At 44.3% G+C, this 19,492-nt stretch overlaps 1 protein-coding gene across 2 annotated transcripts; it reads right to left on the bottom strand.

Annotated features, from left to right (window-relative positions):
* Window positions 1-5,217: 5,217 nt before the first annotated feature.
* LOC147462506 (expansin-B3-like) lies at window positions 5,218-7,855 on the bottom strand. 2 transcript variants are annotated; one of them, XM_086484194.1, is made up of 5 exons: window positions 7,509-7,855; window positions 7,286-7,395; window positions 7,020-7,213; window positions 5,900-6,035; window positions 5,218-5,709 (listed from the first exon to the last, which is right to left on the bottom strand). In XM_086484194.1, the coding sequence occupies exons 1-5, from the start codon at window positions 7,696-7,698 to the stop codon at window positions 5,518-5,520; spliced, it is 822 nt and encodes a 273-aa protein (XP_086340320.1). In that variant the 5' UTR covers window positions 7,699-7,855; the 3' UTR covers window positions 5,218-5,517. The 2 variants fall into 2 exon arrangements, with proteins under 2 accessions (XP_086340320.1, XP_086340323.1); XM_086484197.1 differs by having other exon boundaries at window positions 5,906-6,035; window positions 7,509-7,852.
* Between the last annotated feature and the right edge of the window lie 11,637 nt (window positions 7,856-19,492).

Here is a 19,492-nt window from a genome sequence, read left to right on the forward strand (position 1 = left end):
ATGACTTAGCCTTCCAAGATCTTGCCCAACCTACTCTTGCAAACTCTTTTCTGCTATCCTTTGAGGCCTCAACCCTACTAGGGTAAAAACCCCAATAATGGGCCACCTAAGGTGGGCAAAAAATTGCCACCGACACAGTGCACCATTTCTGGATGGATGCGATGGAAATAGCACAACACTACCTATCTCCCCTGAACATTGTGTTGCAAATAGAGTTTCAATGGTGACACACGATGGTGACCAAAAATCTACGTGTAACGAAAGTGGCCGTGAATGGGAGTCCACACCAAGGGGGTAAAATGGGACACTTTGGCTAGCAAGGCTTGAACCTAGATTTGACAACCACGATTTCAACTTGCACTCAACTAACCGTCTCAGCAACGGGCTTATTGTGTCCCATTACTGGACCTGTACCAAGTCAAAGTTAGGGAGGTAGGGTCCCTCCACAGGGACCCGACTTTTTATTGGCCCTTTTACCCTACAACCCACCATCTGTGATTTTTCCTCAGCTCACCTGGGACCTGACCTGCGACCTCGCCCTCCTCCAATTTGCCTTACAAAACCTCACTCCTCCTAAGAAATAGTAAAATCTACTAGATTAAAAAATTTCCTCATATTCATTCCATGTACCTTTCATAATGTAGTCTATAGCTGTGCAATGGACTACATAATCCATGCCCTTTTAATAGATACATTTAAGCTTCTCATATTCTTTAAAATCACTCTAGCACAACGTCCAAATTCAATCTCTCTCTCTCTCTCTCTCTCTCTCTCTCTCTCTCTCACACACACACACACACACACACACACGTGCGCGTGCGTGTGCGTGCGCACGTGCACATGCATGTGCATGCATGCACTCATCTTATATCTATATGAAAGAGGAAGGATTTTGATCCACGTTGCGGGATCTAAGGCCCTCCTTCCCCCTTCCCTAGCACAACCAAAGTCAAACTCTCTCTCTCTCTCTCTCTCTCTCTCTCTCACACACACACACACACACACACACACACACACACATGCGTGTATGTGCATGCATGCACCCATCTTATCTTATATCTATAATCTATAATCTATAATCTATATAAAAGAGGAAGGCCTATGATCCACGTGGCGAGATCTAAGGCCTTACTCTTTCGCCCTTCCTTGGAATGCCAACAGTCATGCCAATAGTGCAACAACATTCCACGCCAGACTTGTCAGCAGTGCTCCTTGATATGCGGGTCTTGTCGTTGCTGGTCTCCTCAAATCGAAGCACCGATCATGCCATTGCATTCTCCTTGAATCAAAGCGGTGAAGTGGCCGTGCTAGCTCCTTGATATGCAAGACTCTCTCACTCTCTCTCTCTCTCTCTCTCTCTCCCCAAGAGTCCTCTACTAGCTCCTTTGGGCATCTTCAGTTTTTGGAAGGGAAAATTTGAAATTTCCAAGCAGCATATTGCGCTCTGTAAATAGAAGCTTATGTAAAAGGAAGGTGGATGATGCCATAATATCTTCAACGTTCACATCCATCTTGGAACAAAGAGGAAGAGATGTCTCTTGGTTACCTGAAGAATCAAACACTAGTAGAGGTGAAATTTCTATTCTTCTAACCTTGCTTCTATGGGAAGGATCCCTCTCCTGGATGAATTATCCTATTCTAGGAACAACACTCTGCTGTCTCATCTATCAAGAGCAAGTCAACCCTCTCATCTCATTCATGAGCCGGATGGGAATAACAAAGTCGGAGTAGATGGGAGCTATGCGTGGCATTGCATGGAAGCAAGCTATGGTAAGGTCTGAGCGACTTGGGCAAAGAAAAATGGAAATAGAGTCTTGAATGGCCGAGAGACGAACATCTAGTAGGAGAATCGCCATTGTATTTAGCCCAAGCGTCCAATCATGACACTCAAGAAAACCTACACATTGCAAATTTTAGTTGCAAATGACTAATTTTGAACATTTTTATAGTATATTTTTCTAAATTGTGTAAGTTTTTGTACTTCAAATTTAAAATTTAGATCTAAATTTTGTGGTTTTTCTCACCTCAAATTTTCAAATTCTATTTTTGAGTGGAGAGAGAGAGAGAGAGAGAGAGAGAGAGAGAGAGAGAGAGAGAGAGGAGACCATCAATGACTAACATAAGGTGACATATTAGCAGCATTGGCATACGTAACTTGGAAAGCAACTAGGTTTAGATGTTGGTCTTTGGTAAGCAAGGATCCTGCACTTATAGACCCACCACCAAACTTGCCGTCAAACCCACTCAAGTGAAGCAAACATGCCAAATAATTGCTTGCTTACAAAATGCATGACAACCATATGAGTGCTTGCAATTTTTAATGCCCTAGGGTCGGAGAGGATAATGGAGGTACCATTGTGCATGGTAATGATGGCACAATTGTGGGTGTGTTGCATTAAGTAAGTGATGGGGACCAATGTCTGCAAGGTCTGCTGAGAAGCGCCCATCCTCGATGTAGTGATGTTGGTCAAGGGTATGATGTTGGTCAAGGGTATATGGAGTGAAGGGATCGCTCCAAATATAGTCTCTTGGATACACTTATATGAGAATATGACCAACAAGAGCTATCGAGCGAGCTTTGCATTGTTTGAAAGAATGCAAGAAGGGTGGTTAGCCATAGATGCCATGCATGTAGCACTCAAGTTTACTATGATCGATAACCAAACGCCTTACAAGTATGAGGAAAAAATAAACACTTGCACCACACTTTCATGGTAGATCTTTCAAAAGTTCAAGGACTCACTGAGAAGCTTCATATCTACCACACCATCTCTTGAATGACACTAATTGCAAAATATCCTTAAACACCACCGGAGAGGAGGGTTCCGGGTTCACATCTAATGTGTGAAGCAATATTTTGCTTTTACAAAGCATTTCAAGCCTTTCCCTTTACGTGTTGTTGCCGAAGGTGGTGCCATTGTACACTCCAACTCTAATGGGGATTGATGGCTCTTGATGCTTGACGATAGTGAGCCGTCCATTTGATTGGCAAGGAAAAAAATGATGTCCAAGCTGGGATCAAACTCATAACGTCTGCTTTGCTAGGCCAATGCTCGCAAGTTAATATGGAAAGGGCAACTACAAAATATGCAGTAAACAACGAGTTTTGTCGTCCTTGCAATTTATACATGGTTGAGTTTACATCATGTTTACATGTTCACCCATCGTGTGTAGCTCCGTAAAGATTACATTGTGATCACAATAAGATCACATTTCGATCACACTCTTTTAGCGCACATTGTGATCCCAGTAGAGCACAACCCTTGATTTGACGGTGTAAATGAATGCCACTCGCACCTTTTGACATGGACCATTGAATCCCGTTGGAAAGGTCCGTGTATGATTAGTCCTAAGATGTGCGCACCTTGTGCAAAGGACGAGTCATCAACTACTGCGATAGAGCCAATTTGTAAACCTTGGCGAAACCTGAAAATTTCCTCACCAAGTTACCCAACTAAGGATGTGCGCACCTTGTGCAAAGGACGGGTCATCGACTGAAGGTAGTAGAGCCAATTTGTAAACCTTTGAAAATGTTCTCACCAAGTTACCCAGCTAAGAGCCCCGTCCCGCCTAGTAGATGAAGGGGTTCTAAGTCTTTGTTGTGCTATGAAAAGGGGGTCCCACAAAGCATCCACAACAGTTAGAGGACTTTGTCTTCACGCTGTAAGAGCTATAAAGAAGTAGAAAATGCTCATTTTTTTGTAGAGCATGCTACTTGTCCAGTAGGTCGACACTCCTTTTAACTGGGAAAGTGGTTCAAATAGAGACAAAATGCAACCTGTTGTCATCGTGACTCTTAAACTGCCTTTAATTAGGCATGTAATGCAGGTTTGTGTGCATCGTTCATAGCAATTGTAGGAGATGGCGGGACCATGTTCTTTGTACTTATAGTGTGTGAGTGCCTGAAGTACTGCAACCTCTCCACAAAGCCCTCTCCACATGCTTAGTGGGACACAACTCTAATAAGAAGTCAAGCAATAGTGCTTCATCCCATATGCCATTAATGTGGCCTGAACTAGGCATCATTGTGCTTCAAGAGATAGATCGTGTATGGAATGAAGAGGATCATAGAACTACAATGTAGGGTAAAGGGGCCAATAACGGGGTGGGTGCCTGTTGCAGAAAACACTGACTCCTACAATATGTAGAGCGAAACATGCAGCAATGGGTGCTTTCACGGCTAGCTCAGCACGGCATTTGACCCTTATCGTCTGATGCAAGTTCGAGCCTTGTTGGCAACCGAGTCTTAAAATACGCTTTGGACAATGGTTCCAATGGCGTTCGTTTTTGTTAGACAGAATCAACCTGTTCGGTGTCGTACACGAAATTACTTTTGTTGCAGGTCGATACAATGTAACACTATCAGTTGCACCCCTCCATGCTCAAAATGGAGCAGCACAGAGAAAAAGCGCCCGCCATCTCCTTAGGGATCTTAAATATGGTCCCTTTACCCTAGAGAGCTTGGTGAAGTCAAGGTTGCTTTTTGGAGGCAAACAGGTGAGCTAGTGTCATAAAAGGGGCACAAAAATACTAATAGATTTTGGACTCGTGGAGAAGTGAGTAAAGTAAGTATTGAAAATTCCCCAACGGTCGAACTTTTTTGGGCTTGACGTAGACACATGAACGTTTCTTTTGGAGCAGGACAAAATACTGTGCATTTATTTTACTTTGTTGCCGAAACTTTAGGGGAGTGGAGTGGAGTGGAGTGGAGTAGAGAAAGAGAAAGGATGGTCAAAAGGCTCTTTCACTTTTCTTTAACTACCTGAATATAACCGCTTCAGCCTTCAGCTGAAAAGCCTAACCACAGCACATGCGATTTTGGAAACATGGTCATGGTGTGTAGGCTCTCGACAACTGCCAGACTATTTTTAGGTACATGCCATGTTTTGAGTGTGGGCACATGGGCCGAGGATCGATACCCGCCACCACTCAAGTTCTCACAGGTGCAATGCTCGAAATAGAATTAGACTATATTTGAAGGTTTTTGCAGTAAATCTATTTGCATGATAGGTGTATCTGATTGTTATACCACAATCAAAGAGCTACACATCGTTCGACTTTTTTTGGGTGCATTGCGTTGCTATCACAACTCAAACTTGAGTCCTCACAAAATACACACTGACAACTTTGTAATGACTTGATTGCCTTGGAAGGTATCTCACACTAGGTTCTTTCAGTTTTAACCAGCATGGGAATGTGACAAGTAGACATGCCATTTGAAATATTACAAGAATAGAATCCAACTTTAAGTAAGAAATGTTACAAATGAATGACATCATGCTTTAGAGCTTATTCTAAGGTTACAAAGGTGTAGTTAAGAGTGCCTTAGGCCACCTAACATGCTTCACCAATGTTGTGGGCTAAGCTGATCCCACAAAGCTTAGGCTACATCAAACAAGACTACCGAGATATGATGCTAGAAAATTTGCAGCACGAGATCTTAGGCCCAACCTTGAAGTACTCATGAGCTTATGTACAATGTTACATCACCAATGGAGTAATGAGCTCTTTCGAGGATTATGGAAAATTCACTGTGGAAGTATAAATCTGGCCAGGCACCCAATTGTAAGGAATAGCATTTCGAGCAGTGAGTGTGGAACCAGAGGATGATGTGATCCTTATGGAGAATGGTGCCCTAAAAGGCCCTCCATTCAAGCACCAGTATGCCCCCCATAGGTGCTCCATATTTATCCATAATTGAGATTGTCCCTATACAATATTGAATAAGAGCATGATTACTTTGGTTTTCCAATAGTGCTAGAGCAATCTGTACACTCTTATGGTACAACCAACAAATGTATCACATGCGTATCTTGTGTGTTCATGTAGACACTTGAGATGAAACTAGCTGCTATGTAGATAACCATGAACGAAAAAACAGCTTGATAAATATGCTCACATTTACCTCCATCAATTGAACAGTTGAAAGATCACCATCACCTGCTTCATAACGGACTAACATAGAGAACCAATAGTTGGTGGCACCTTGATTCACTTGGAATGCAATTTCCCTTCCATGATAGCTACAAGCAACTCTGTGCAAGAAAACAAAGAACCGTCGATTCACTTTATTTGCGTTCATTGGATGCTTAGGGATGCAAGCATGGGGTTAAAGTTCATGATGCTCATAAGCACCACGTGTCATGTGTCGAACCTAGATATTGATATGAAGCTTACAAGAGAGTAGATCCATGTAGGTATGGTGGAGTCTTGGTTACTTTCTCAAACAATCTCTTACAACCTAGATTTGCATCACTATAATTATTGTTTATGTGGACTTTTAAGGTGATCTTAACAAGAAAATGCTAGTACTTTGCATTGATCCACTTGTTTTTACAAGGAACGTAACGTGTCTGCATACTCCATTAGTACACTGCACAAGTAAATAGGGGGGATGCATATCATTGAACAATTGCAACTGTCAAATTGAAATTTGGTATGACCTAAGAGAGCATCTTATATTTCTTAGATAGATGAAGATAGCCAATAGCTCTCTCTCTCTCTCTCTCTCTCTCTCTCTCTCTCTCTCTCTCATATGTAGTGGACAAGTTATCCTAGTCCCTTCTTAAGTATAGAGGTCTTGAGTTTAAGAATCATCAGATAGATCTTTGAGGCCTTTTGTGAGTTACAAATAGTAAATTACACTCAATGTTGAGCAAGTGCCACCATAAGTATCAATTCCATACAAGTAATATCACAATTTAGCGAGTGCCACCATCACAAGGACACCAAAGTGAGGGACAATATCCATAGAGAAGTCAATGTCGAGTTACTTATTTGGGCAAATAAATGAAGCGGGCACGCAAAAGGTGACCTACGAAGAGTGAGCAAGGTCGTGTTATGATAGCGGGAAATTTTTATGTAGGTGCCAATGCTTGAAACATAAATGTGAGACAACCTTTCAAAAAAGGAGGAAAAAAATGTAAAGAGATTCAATTGAGTCCTAAAGTGTATTCAGCATCAAGGTTTTCTAACATTGTAGTTGCCCCTTCTATAGCCTAGTGGACAAGGGGGCTCACCTTCTATAGAGGACATGGATGAGGCCTTCATTGAGGAGGGTAGGGACTTCATTGTGAGAGGAGGCTAGGCGGCCGAAAGCAGAGCCGCTCATGTCAAAGTGCGTGCGCCCAAAAGCGCAGTAACCACCTGGGCATTCGTCGGTGATGACCACCCTCAATCCAACCTCCGAGCATCCACCCCCTATGCACTTCACCTGCACACACAATCAATCTCTCTCTCTCTCTCTCTCTCTCTCTCTCTGTGTCTTTGTCTATGTTTCTCTCACTTGGTAGCACGCCCCACAGCCCTCTCCGTTGCGGAAGAGAACAGGGCTAGCTGCGCTCACATGCGTCCCATAAGGCGTCCTTGCAAGCGTCCCATATCCGCAAGCTCCACCTAGCCATCGCCACGCAGAGTTAGTGCTCTGAAATTCTGAGAAAAACCCACCTCAAAAACTCAACGAGATGGATGGAGAGAGAGAGAGAGAGAGAGAGAGAGAGATCTTATACCGTCGGAGCCATCGCCATAAGGGCCCCCATACCAAGTTGCAGTCGCAGGAAACCAAGCGTGTGAGTGCGTATGCCTGAGAGCATGATGTGGTCGAGAGCCCGAAGCTTTACAACACAATGCACCTATTATAGCATTAGTCACAAGAAAGAAGGCCAGGCGCTTGTGAGCATGAGAGAGAGCCATAGGCATGAAGAAGCTACTCGTCTCTTGTATCTTACACACTCCTGGTGGTACTCTACACTCAACAAGAAGCGATGCTCATGTTAGCACGCACATACACGAAGGCTTTTGCTTACAAAAGGCACTTGAACCCCCTCCCAAGGGCCTTAGGAAGATGTCATTGTATTGAAGATTGTACATCCCATTGGCATATGTTCTTTTGCCATCTCTTCTCTTTTTGTATGTGTCTTTTTGTCCCAAGCCACATTAATGGAGCAAAGATAAAGAGTAACAATTCCCTTTGGCCTTCCAATCAGGCCTTGAAATAAACTTTTTTCCAAAAACATGGCAAACCTATATATGAGAAATTTTAGAGGTAGACTAGCTAAATTTGAAAAGTTTTAAACACTAAATTACACTAAAGTTTTTTACATTTTATAGGTTTTCTCACCTTCAAATTGGAAATTCAGAGGTAAATCTCAAAGTTTGTAGGTGAGATTACACTAAACCTAGGTTTTTTCAAGCACTGCTTACAATAAACAAATGGGGAGGTTTTAAAGCCATGCCGACGACATCTTGACTCCCTAAAGGGTCACTTATCAAATCCACTCTCATAACCCAACTCAGCAAACTATGGTGCAATTGGGAAATGCTTGGAAACCGAAGCCTTGTAGAGCGATTCTAGTTCCTCTGTATAGCTACTCCATAGCATGTGAAAACCCGTAAGGTAAGCAAGAAGGCTCTTTGAAAGTCTCATTCCCTTGCCTCGCTATTACTTGTAGTGATTTCTCTTGTTACTACCTATAGCTTTCTCTCTCCCTCTCAACTTTTGTGTGTTACCTTTTCCTTTGTCTTGCAATGTCTATATCTTCCTTCTTTTAGGCTTTTGAGGGCGATTCATACTGTGGAGGAACATGGCTTGCATTATGCACATTGTTACTTTAGAACCTTTGAGCGGGTAAGTAGGGCCCTCTTGATTTTGCTAGCATTGTTTTGGCTTATCTCCTCAATGTCTAGATGATTGACTCACTGTGTGAACGAAGAGGGTGGAGGTAGAATTTCAAACAAGGGTTGCCGCTGTCTTCGTCTGAACCCAGCCTTAAATGAGAGATTAATTATGTGGGGCATCCATGTAAGTGGCATAAGATCCTAAAACACCATTTAGTACTTTGTTCCCATGGAAGACCTTCTCTGCATGGGCTAGCCTTGTATCTTTTTTGTTTCTGTTAGTACAAATATCACACATAACGTGGGAATTGTCCAAAAGAAAAAAATCCGGCAACACCGTTTGTTTAATTTTTAGTTAATTTGACTCCACTCACAATTGTGACTTATATACTGGGGATCTAATGGACCTACAATACATTAGCGCGAATCTTTTCAGATTCTCGCTCCTAGCTTTAGCAATTGCACGCAGAGACGGCCATCGCGACCCACCTAGCCCAACTCGCACAGCCCCCTGCCTGAAAAACTCCAAGGTGGTCTCCACTACGAGCGGAGCTCACGTCTGCCATGTGTTCCAAGTGCTGCCCCATACATCATCTTCGTCTGCTCTTGGGCACCCTCGTCATTTGCACACCTGCCTCGATGGCGATAAGCTGAAGCTTCCTCCCCTCCCGATCCAACCCCATCACAAAATCAATGCAATGCGTATCAGCGCCATCACAAAATCGGTCTCTCTCCCTTTGTCTCTATCTGCACTTCTCCTAACGCATGGCAATTGGATTCCAAGGAAGCCGAAAAAATCTTCCCATCTCTCTCGTTGTTGTTGTCTTGCGGACAGCATCGCAGATGTCTTTCAAAAATTCTCTCTCTCTCTCTCTCTCTCTCTCTGTCTCTCTCTCTCTCTCATAACATGTCTTGAGTTCAACTGTCCTCGTCGCCTAGATCTTTAAGGTCTGTTGGATAGTTTCATATGATGTTAAAACTCTCTTCTTCTTCTTCTTCCACCTGGTAGGTCCCCTTTTTTTCCCTCATAGCCACAAAGAGCAACCCTTCCAGAATCGTACCAGACACTACATGTGTGACCTTGTTGGATGCTTACAAGTTACATTGGCTTTTGTACAAGGTGACATGTGTAATGAATGTACGTTGCAAAAATTTAGCTTTACGCTCTTGTTTGCAGTAGCTACAATGCATACGACTAGTCACTCCAAGTGTCAGGTGAGACCTCGACTCTTCAATTTTACAACACTTCAAGCTGCTCTAGCCACTTGGTGGGACGAGGCTCTAAAACACTTAGCTTTACTTTTAATCCCTTGAAACAAAAGTATCTCCTTGGATTCTAACAAAATTAATGAATGCAAAATTGGACGTGTTAATTTAGCTCCTGATGGCTCTACTTTCACTTTTCAATACATAATATCTTCCCAAGATGCTTCAACATCTCGAATTAGCTTCAAAAGCACTCCTAATGCTTAGGATTTGACCTCTGCATGTAGACACTAAAAAGACAAGCTTAACCACTAGGCTATTCGTCTTGGGTGCCCTTAGCGCTGCCTTAACCACTAAAAAAACAATTCTCCCCCCCCCCCCCCCCCCCCCCCCCCCTTCCCCCCCCCCTCTTCTCCTTTCCTTTTTTTCCCCCCACCCTTCCCTTTTACTTTCTCCCCCCCCTCTCCAAACTAATTAATCGTTTCTGAAAAAGTCATTTTGCCTACCTACCTACCCCCCACCCACCCCCCCCAACAAAAAAAAAAAAAAAAAAAACTAATTAATCGTTTCTGAAAAAGTCATTTTGCCTACCTACTAGGTCCATTCTCAGATACATTAATTAGTTTCCTAACAAGATTCTCACAATAGCTTAACTTTTATAACTAAGACTCAGCTCGAGCCGATGCACACCCTTTGCATGTTTCCCCCAAATGCTCCCTTCCCCTCCGTAGGCACATCTCTCTCTCTCTCTCTCTCTCTCTCTCTCTCTCTGTGCCATCGTCGTCACACGAAAAATCTCAATCTCTCTCTCTCTCTCCCTCTCTCCCATAACCTCACAAAAGTAATCTTTGTCTAGCTGTACCTTCGTGTTGCCACAAAACCCTCTTCCAGCAAGGCGAAACGCGATTGTGTCGTAGGCAGCAGCAGCAGGGAGAGAGAGCAAGATGGCTAGTGCAAAAAAAAAGCATTTATTGCTCCTGCATTGTGCTAACCGTGCACTCTTGCTCCGTCCATATGCACACAAAACATCTATGTTTGTTGCTTGCACTCACACCAGACAGATCGATCCCTCTTCCCCCTCTGTCTGTGCAATTTTCATGCCTTCGCCACCTATACATCTGCCCATCACCATTTTTCGCAGCTCTGAGATGCAGATCATCAACTGCGGCGACAGGGAGTGCAACCTCTAACTTACGGATGGGGTCTCTCTCTCTCCTCCCCGTTGGCCTGACACACCCTGCAGCAGTTGGACTCTCTCTCTCTCTTCCACGTGTAATATAACCCGCCTTCAGAGATCCCCTTCAGTGTCTACTTAATATTGTGCCATTTTCAATTCCAAAAATGCCGGTTGAGGACAAGGGAAAAGGAAAAACTATGCACCAAAATAGAGGGAAGTAGCATAAAAATAATTTAATTTTTTAAAATTTCCTCTTAAGAAAATCAAGGAAAGAAAAAATAATGCGTCGATTTGTTCGTGCCATTTGGCTTCATGCATCAACTATTTGGCTTGTTTGCTTGTGTCCTGTTATCGCCTCGATTAGCTAGCCCTCCTCACACAACAATTGAGCATCCAACTCAAAACCATAGCTCGCGATGGCACCTCTCCCTCTCTCGCTCGTCCACATGCCATCCCACCACCTCTAAAGCAAATAAACTCTTTCACAATTTAAAACCCTCTCTTAACTTCTCTTAACTAATAGTAAATAAAGAGTAAAAGGCATCACTTTTGCTTCTCTGAAGCTGAAGGCATCTTAGGAAATTACTATCAAAACTAATGAATACAAAATTGAACGGACATGTTTGAGACATATTCTAAAGGTTTTTTTTTTTTTTGTTAAGAATAATTTGGCGACTTTGAGTTGATAGTGTTAAAAAATAACCTAGGTTGCCCCCAGTGCTTGAAGGCTGGATAGATGCTATTGCTCACACCAAGCTGACTGGATATCGTCGTTGATGGGATGAAAGCAATCAAAACCTCGGGCCGCCGATTCAAGAAAGCTAGGGAGGTACTCCTTATGCATCTTACAGCGGAGGTCTAGGTGCTTACCTCCATAAAAGCCAATGGGCATGCTACTGAGGAGGAGCACAAACGGTGGCTTGAAGCCAAATCTAACTTTGCTAATGAGCAGTTAGAAGATATCAGAAAGGTAAGGCTTCTCTTGAAGGAGGCTGTCCTTCAACCTGAAGCCTCCAATCAAACTCAGTTTTTTAGGGCTTTAAAAATCAAGAAGAGGCGGGGCTACGTCCGCTCGCTCTATGATGAGAAAGGGACAGCAGTTCATAACCAGGATGAGATGGTTGGTATGATGTTGAGCTATCTTAGTCAAATAATTGGACGGTCAGAGATCCAGTCCCAAGAAGTGGAAGACGCCAGAGGGACCTTATTGCAGAGTGTCAAGAAGGAAATTCCCCACTCAGAAGCTAATTGCTTGGAACAGGCATTCTCCGAAGACGAATGTTCACTAGCATTGCAAGCCCTTGGCAAGGAAAAGTCCCCTGGTTGGGATGGGATGACGGTGGAATTCTATAGAGAATTTTGGGATGATCTCAAGGCCCCAATCACAAGATTGGCCAATAAAGCCATGGTCGAAGGGTCGTTGGAGGTAAGTGTAAAGAGAGGTCTTATCAAACCCATCCCAAAACAGATTTGATGTTCTCAATTGAAACATTGGCGCCCTATAACAATGATGTCGGTGGCCTACAAAAGTATAGCTAAAGCAGTAGCCCTGAGACTAGCCCCCTTACTAACCAAGATCATCTCTCCCCATCAACATGGGTTCATAAAAGGAAGGTCTATTTACGATCACATCTTGGCAGCAATGGTGGGCATCGAATACGCAACTGTCACAAACCAGGAGTGCATTCTGTTGTAGTTGGACCTGAATAAGGCTTATGACAGAATAACATGGACATATGTAGAAGCCGTCATGGAAGCTTTGGGCTTTGGGCCTCGCCTATGTCGGTTGGTACGCGTACTGGGGCTGGAAGCCAGTCAGAGCTCCTATTCAATGCTAGAATTGTCGGCTCTTTTGAGGTCAAAAGGTCTATTAAGCAGGGATGCCCTCTGTACCCCCTACTTTTCGCCATAGGATCACATCCTTTAATCATGACGCTCGAAGCTAGTGCGGAACAAGGGGAGTTGCAAGGCCTCGCTTTGCCAGGAAATAGCCAACTCCTAGCAAAACTTTTTGCAACGATTCTCTCCTCTTCTTGAAGGCGTGCCCCCAGGTCATTAGAAAAGCTCTGGAGATTGTTCAAATATTCTCAAAATCTTCGAGGTCCCAGTGTAATATAGAGATGTCAAGGCTGATCTATCACCCTATCGGAAACTGACTCATTTGACCCTTCTGTCTGGTCGGGGGAGATTGTCACAAAAGGGAATATATTCAGGCATCTGGGAGCCCCCTTGGGGTTGGATGTGACTCGCAAGCAAATAATTGAGTGGGTGCTTGAGAAAATAAAAACAAAAATGAGTAGGTGGAAGTATGCTCTTCTCCCATTCCCAAATCAGATAAAGTGATGAATGCATTTATGATTCCTTACATTGCCTTCACTAGCTCGCTTCTCAAGATGGCTAAGTGTCACTGGAAAGAGTTCTTAAAACCAGTAAAAAGGTTTTTATGGAAAAACAACACGAAATCCTCCAGGCCATGGCAATGGGCACGGTGAGAATTAGTTGCTCGACCGGTGAATCAAGGAGGCCTCGGAATTCTCAACCTTGTGGCCAATGCAAAAGCTTGTTGGGCCAAGTTTGTTGTCTCCTTGGCTAAATAGGATCAAGTTTGGGCTGTCATGGTCAGAGATATGATAGAAACATCTAAACTTGGCTCAAATGGTGGAAAGTGGAGAGGGGTAGAGGTTCATGACAAACTGTTAGCCCTAGAGTGGTCTACCTTAAGACTGGGAGGCAGCTCAAGAGAATTGGTAAGAAAATGCAAGAGAGCAGCAGGAGTCTTAAAAGTGGGGGGAAGAAGTCAGATACTTCAAGAACTTCATTTTGCATCGGTCCCCCTGGCTATCCAAAGTTGTAGATCCGCCACAAACTCCCTATTGGATTGAGTCAGCCAGGAAACTGAATAATAAGGGTTTGAAGCGACTTGGACACTTCTGGGACAGTGGCAACAAGAGTTGGAAAACCATTGACCTTCTGGTGACCCAGTACCAACTCAATAGCTTGGAGGGCTTGCTTGTCTACAAAGTGATGAAGGATCTTGAAAATTTAGTGATGCCAATCTGTGATTTGGTGTTTGACTGGAATGCCTGGAAATGGCCCGAAAGCAGTCTATTAGAGAAACCCCATCCTAAAAGCATTTATCAGACAATGATGCATAAGAAAAATTGGTCTAGCCCCCTAAACAAGGTATGGAAAAAGCAATGGCTGGAGGAAAGGTGGGAGCAAGTATTGGAGTTCATATGGAAGCCGAAGGTTCCGTAGCACATGAAGGTCTTTCTATGGAAGGTAATTTGGGGTGCTCTACCGACGGGGGTGAAGATTCAGGAGACAGGGATTGGGTCAGATCGATGCTTGGGGTGCAGGATGGCTAGAGAAGATCTGGTCCACCTATTCATGGATTGCCCAACTATTACAGGCCTCGCAGGGAAAATATGCAAGCGGGTCCAAAGAACATGGAAAATTAGTTTCTTCAAGACTGACCTATTCCTTGGAGGAAAGAATTCAGGAAGTCCTGCCCTCCTTGTCAGCATTGAAACCGTCAGATATTTCTTCTTACATAATGTATGGCAGACAAGGCCCGTGTGTTTGAAGGAGGTTCTGAGGTGGCAAGCTTCGTAGAAATTACTCAAGAAAGCAAAGTGCTAATATGGATGCTCAGGCGCAAGAAACACTTGGAGGATTGGTCTAGGACTACTTGTGCCTTGTTGTCAGCAGATGGAATGCCTAGGACGGGGAAAAATCTTGTCCATCGGTAAATAAAAGATCTCAAAAGGGCAACTTTTTGGACTCTGTCTATCGAGGAAGAGGCGATGGGTTGGTGGGGGTGGATGCCCTGATGTAATTATAGTCTCTGGATGATGTCATGGCTCAACAAGAGCATGACTAGACCTTGTAATTTTTTGGGCTATTCAATATAATTCGCTCACAATTGTGAGTTTTGCAAAAAAAAAAAAAACATAACCTAGGTTTAGTGTAATCTAGGATTTTCTTTTTAAATTCAATTTTGAGATTTACCTCTAAAATTTAATTCGAAGGTGAGAAAATCTACAAAATTTAGAGGAATTTATTGTAATATAATTTATTTAGCGTTGAAATGTAAAATCTTCAAATATAATTTATTTAGCTCTAATTTTTTTCATATGTGGATTTATCAAGTTTTCAACATAAAATAAACATTGGAGCACTTGTCAATTGATGCATTTCATGCTCAAAAAACCCATTTTTTGGTTTTTCTCTTAAGAGAAAACTAGTCGGCTAATAGAGAACTATCACAAAATCTAGGAGATTTGTCAGGATCTATAACTAAACAAAATTTACCTTGAAAATCAAGGTCCAATTTTCAGCCATGAAATTTACACTACATACCGAGCCATGTGAGCAGTGGATGCGCTTATGCAAACCCTTGTCACTAAAGGCCTCGGCCTCTTTATTGATCCTACTAGTAAAACGGCGCCGCCGGCATGGCCCGTCTTAACCCCCCCTCTCTCTCTCTCCAGGCAGCAGGGAACACTCACCTGAGGCATGAGGTGGGCCCCCTACCAACTCTGATATGGCAATAAGAGGCTGAGGTCGCATTGACATTAGCTGGCAACACACTACAACAACTCAGAGACTATAGCCATATTCAACCCCATGCAATCTTCCTCCTATCCTACAGCCACATGCTTTGACCCTGTCTCCTTGTCCTATCATGGTTTGTGTAGTTCTGACAATAGCACTTGCACTTATGACATTGTTTACATTGCCTCCTTGGCATACACGCGATGCATTTTGTCCTACGATTCCCTCTCTCTCTTATATCTTATCTTTGTCCCTCAATTCTCCCTGGAGTGTAGTCACTCAAGCAAGGCATACATACATATTGATTAATGTATTGCCTAAGTATGTGTTATTTTCAATTAATATCACGAATATCAGTATGTATCCTACTGTCTTGGCACAAATCCTTCTTGTTAGTGCAATCTTTAAGTGAGCTCACAACTCCCCTCCTGCCTTGGTACAAATCCTTCTTATTAGTGCAGTCTTTAAGTGAGCTCCTCTCTCTCTCTCTCTCTTCTCCTCTCTCTCTCTCTCTCTCTCTCTCTCTCTCTCTCTCTCTCTCTCTCTCTCTCTCTCGATCGCTCGATGGGTCAGAGCCTCGGCTATGGGCATCACGTGAGCGAGTGAGGCACACTCTTTCTCTCCCCCACCCCCCCCATTGTGAGCACCACTCTTCTTCTATCTCTCTCACTCTCACTCTCACTCTCTAACGTATATTGCCTAAGTATGTTTATTTTCAAGGTAATATCACGAATATCAGTATGTTTCCTACTATCTTGGCACAAATCCTTCTTCTTAGCGAATCTTTAAGTGAGCTCACAAATCCCCTCCTCCCTTGGTACAAATCCTTCTTATTAGTGCACTCTTTAAGTGAGCTCATCTCTCTCTTTCTCTCTCTTTTCTCTCTCTTCTCTCTCTCTCTCTCTCTCTCTCTCTCTCTCTCTCTCTCTCTCTCTCTCTCTCTCTCTCTCACGGTTGGTCTGACATGGCCGTTCGACTTTCGTGGTTGGTCAATGGAACCTTATGCATGATGGGCATACGCGAGCGAGTAAGGCACACTCTTCTCTCAAACGCTAGTTGGCACACTCTTCTCTCTTGCTCTCTCTCACTCTCTCTTGCTCTTTCAATGTGTGGGGACCCTAAGAATGAACGATGTGTCTTCTAAGACTTGACTACCTGCACCCCTCCTCCAGACTACCGGCTCTCTCTCTCTTCTTTCCCTCTTGAATAACAGGTCTTGAGTTCAACTCTCCTTGTCGGATAGATTTTTAAGGTCTCTTGATAAGGTCTTGGTATGGTTTCCTAGGACATTAAAATTGGCTTCTTCTTCTTCTTCTTTTCTTCTCTCTCTTCTCTCTCTCTCTCTCTTTCTCTCTCTTCTCTCTTCTCTCTCTCTCTCTCTCTCTTCTTCTCTCTCTCTCTCTCTCTCTCTCTCTTCTCTCTTCTTCTCTTCTTAGCTCCCATTCTCTACGCTGCGAGACAGGACGTTGGGGCACTGGCGAGGAGTGTCATCGACTTTGCACCTTATGCCCTCGTCAAGTGCGAGAGAGTGAGTACCACACACTACTTGAGTGCTCAGCTTTTGACCACATTAGGTCCTCTTTTCCCCATATATTCAGCCATGAGCTCTCCCTACATACCTTCCTCTACAACCACGATGTGGACTCTCTATTGCGACGCTCATTTCAGCCATTTTTGAGCATCGAGAGTCACTTATGAACTCCACTCACACCACGTGACATGTTCATTTGGTCCCATAGGTCATATTTGACCTCCCAGGACGATAATAGAAACTATCTATCTATCTATCTCTCTCTCTCTCTCTCTCTTCTCTCTCTCTCTCTCTCTCTCTCTTTTCTCTCTCTCTCTCTCTTCTCTCTCTCTCTCTCTCTCTCTCCTCTCTTCTCTCTCTCTCTCTCTCTCTCTCTCAATGTGTGGGGGAGTCGGAACCCAAAGAACAAACGTTGTGCCTTCCGAGGACTTGCCTATGTGCACCCCTCCTCCAAGCCACCGGTTCTCTCTCTCTCTCTCTCTCTCTCTCTCTCTCTCTCTCTCTCTCTCTCTCTCTCTCTCTCTCTCTCTCTCTCTCTCCTCCCCCCACATGCCATTGGCAAGAGAATGAAGGCTAGAAGGCTGCAAAGAGTTCACTACATCAAAACGGCTGCAAAGGATTCACTACATCAAAACATGTATATCTGCTTTCACCTCCCCAATTCTATACTACAAAACCAATCCATCTTCGGTCGGATCCATGGACATTGACAAAGTCAATGTCCTTAGCATAGATCCAGAAACACTAACAACAGCCAATGGTCGTGCAGCTCACAATGGTAGGATGCTAGTGGGGTGCCTAAAGTGGCCATATCGCCAACATTACGAAAGTCGCAAGTGCTTGGTTGAAAGCAACGATATGGCGGAATTGAAAGCGGAGGGGGAGCGTCATCGACGCGAATTTGTGGAGGCAGCAGCTTGGATCCTCCCTCTCACGTGCAGCCATGCCAGCTGCCTGCAAAACCAAGTGGTGTTGGTGGATTGGCGGGATGTGCAGGTCGAATATTTCGCGGCTATATATCTCTCATACCTTCGGGATGGAGGTGTACCAGGTGTTCGACTGCGAATGCACAGACAAGTGCTTGACCAAAGTGTCGTGCTGCTCTAGCAGGCCCTATCCGACACACGTCGCTCTTAGCGATTTGTGCAACCATTTCGTGCATGACATCCTCAACAACAGCCAACACTAACAACAGCCAATGGTCGTGCAGCTCACGATGGTAGGATGCTAGTGGAGTGCCTCAAGCGGTCATATCGCCAACATTACAAAAGTCACAAGTGCTTGGTTGAAAGCAACGATGTGGCGGAACTGAAAGCGGAGGGGGAGCGTCATCGACGGGAATTTGTGGAGGCGGCATGCTTGGATCCTCCCGCTCAGGTGCAGCCATGCCAACTGTCTGCAACACCAATGGTGTTGGTGGATTGGTGGGATGTGCAGGTCAAATATTTCGCGGCTATATATCTCTCATACCTTCGGTATGGAGGTGTACCGGGTGTTCGACTGCGAATGCACAGCCAAGTACTTGACCAAAGTGTCGTGCTGCTCTGGCAGGCCCTATCCGACACACGTTGCTCCTAGCGATCCATGCAACTATGTCATGCACAACATCCTCAACATGTTTTCCATCCTTATGGACGATGGGGTGGCTTACGCATGGCACGAATCAACTCCCTTTGTGTGTGTGTGTGTGTGTGTGTGTGTGACCTGTGCTGCCGGGGCTGTAGAAACCACTGGCTAGAGCAAAGTGCTTGACCAAAGTGTTGTGTTGCTCTGGCGCGGCTTGTTCGACACACGCCGCTCCTAGCGATCCGTGCAGCCATGTCGTGCACGACATCCTCAACATGTGTGCCATCCTTATGGAAACTGGGGTGGCTTACGCACGGCACGAATCAACTCCCTCTCTCTCTTTCTATCTCTCACTGTGCCACCTATGCTGCCGGGCTGTAGACACCACTGGCCGGAGCAAAGAGCTACCACAAATGTGGCAAGGATGTTGGGGGGGGGGGGGGGGGGGGGGGGGGGGGGGGGGGGCGGTGAAACCCTCCCCCCATGAAGCAATTCATCTCCAAAGCCTACATAATCAACTCAAATTCTAGTTTTAGCATCTTGTATTGCTAGACAATTAGTTCTCTTATCTGTAAGCTACAACCAGAGGTATTTTGGGAATGGTTGACAAAATATTGGAGGTATTTTGCCAATTTATGAAACTTGAGGGGTATTTTGGGTATTCTACAGTGTTGGTAGCGGGGGAAGGAGAGAGAGAGAGAGACCGGCTACAACACGTTGGGAATTGCCCACAGACTGTGTCTGAGTGTGTCACTATGGCATAGAGAGAGAGAGAGAGAGAGAGAGGGTCCTTTTGTAGCGCCCTGGAGGCTGGCGCGTGTTTAACGCATGCGCACTCT

This window comes from Adiantum capillus-veneris, chromosome 2 (genome assembly GCF_014529385.1).
Source record: "Adiantum capillus-veneris isolate H3 chromosome 2, ASM1452938v2, whole genome shotgun sequence".
Classification (NCBI taxonomy): Eukaryota; Viridiplantae; Streptophyta; class Polypodiopsida; order Polypodiales; family Pteridaceae; genus Adiantum; species Adiantum capillus-veneris.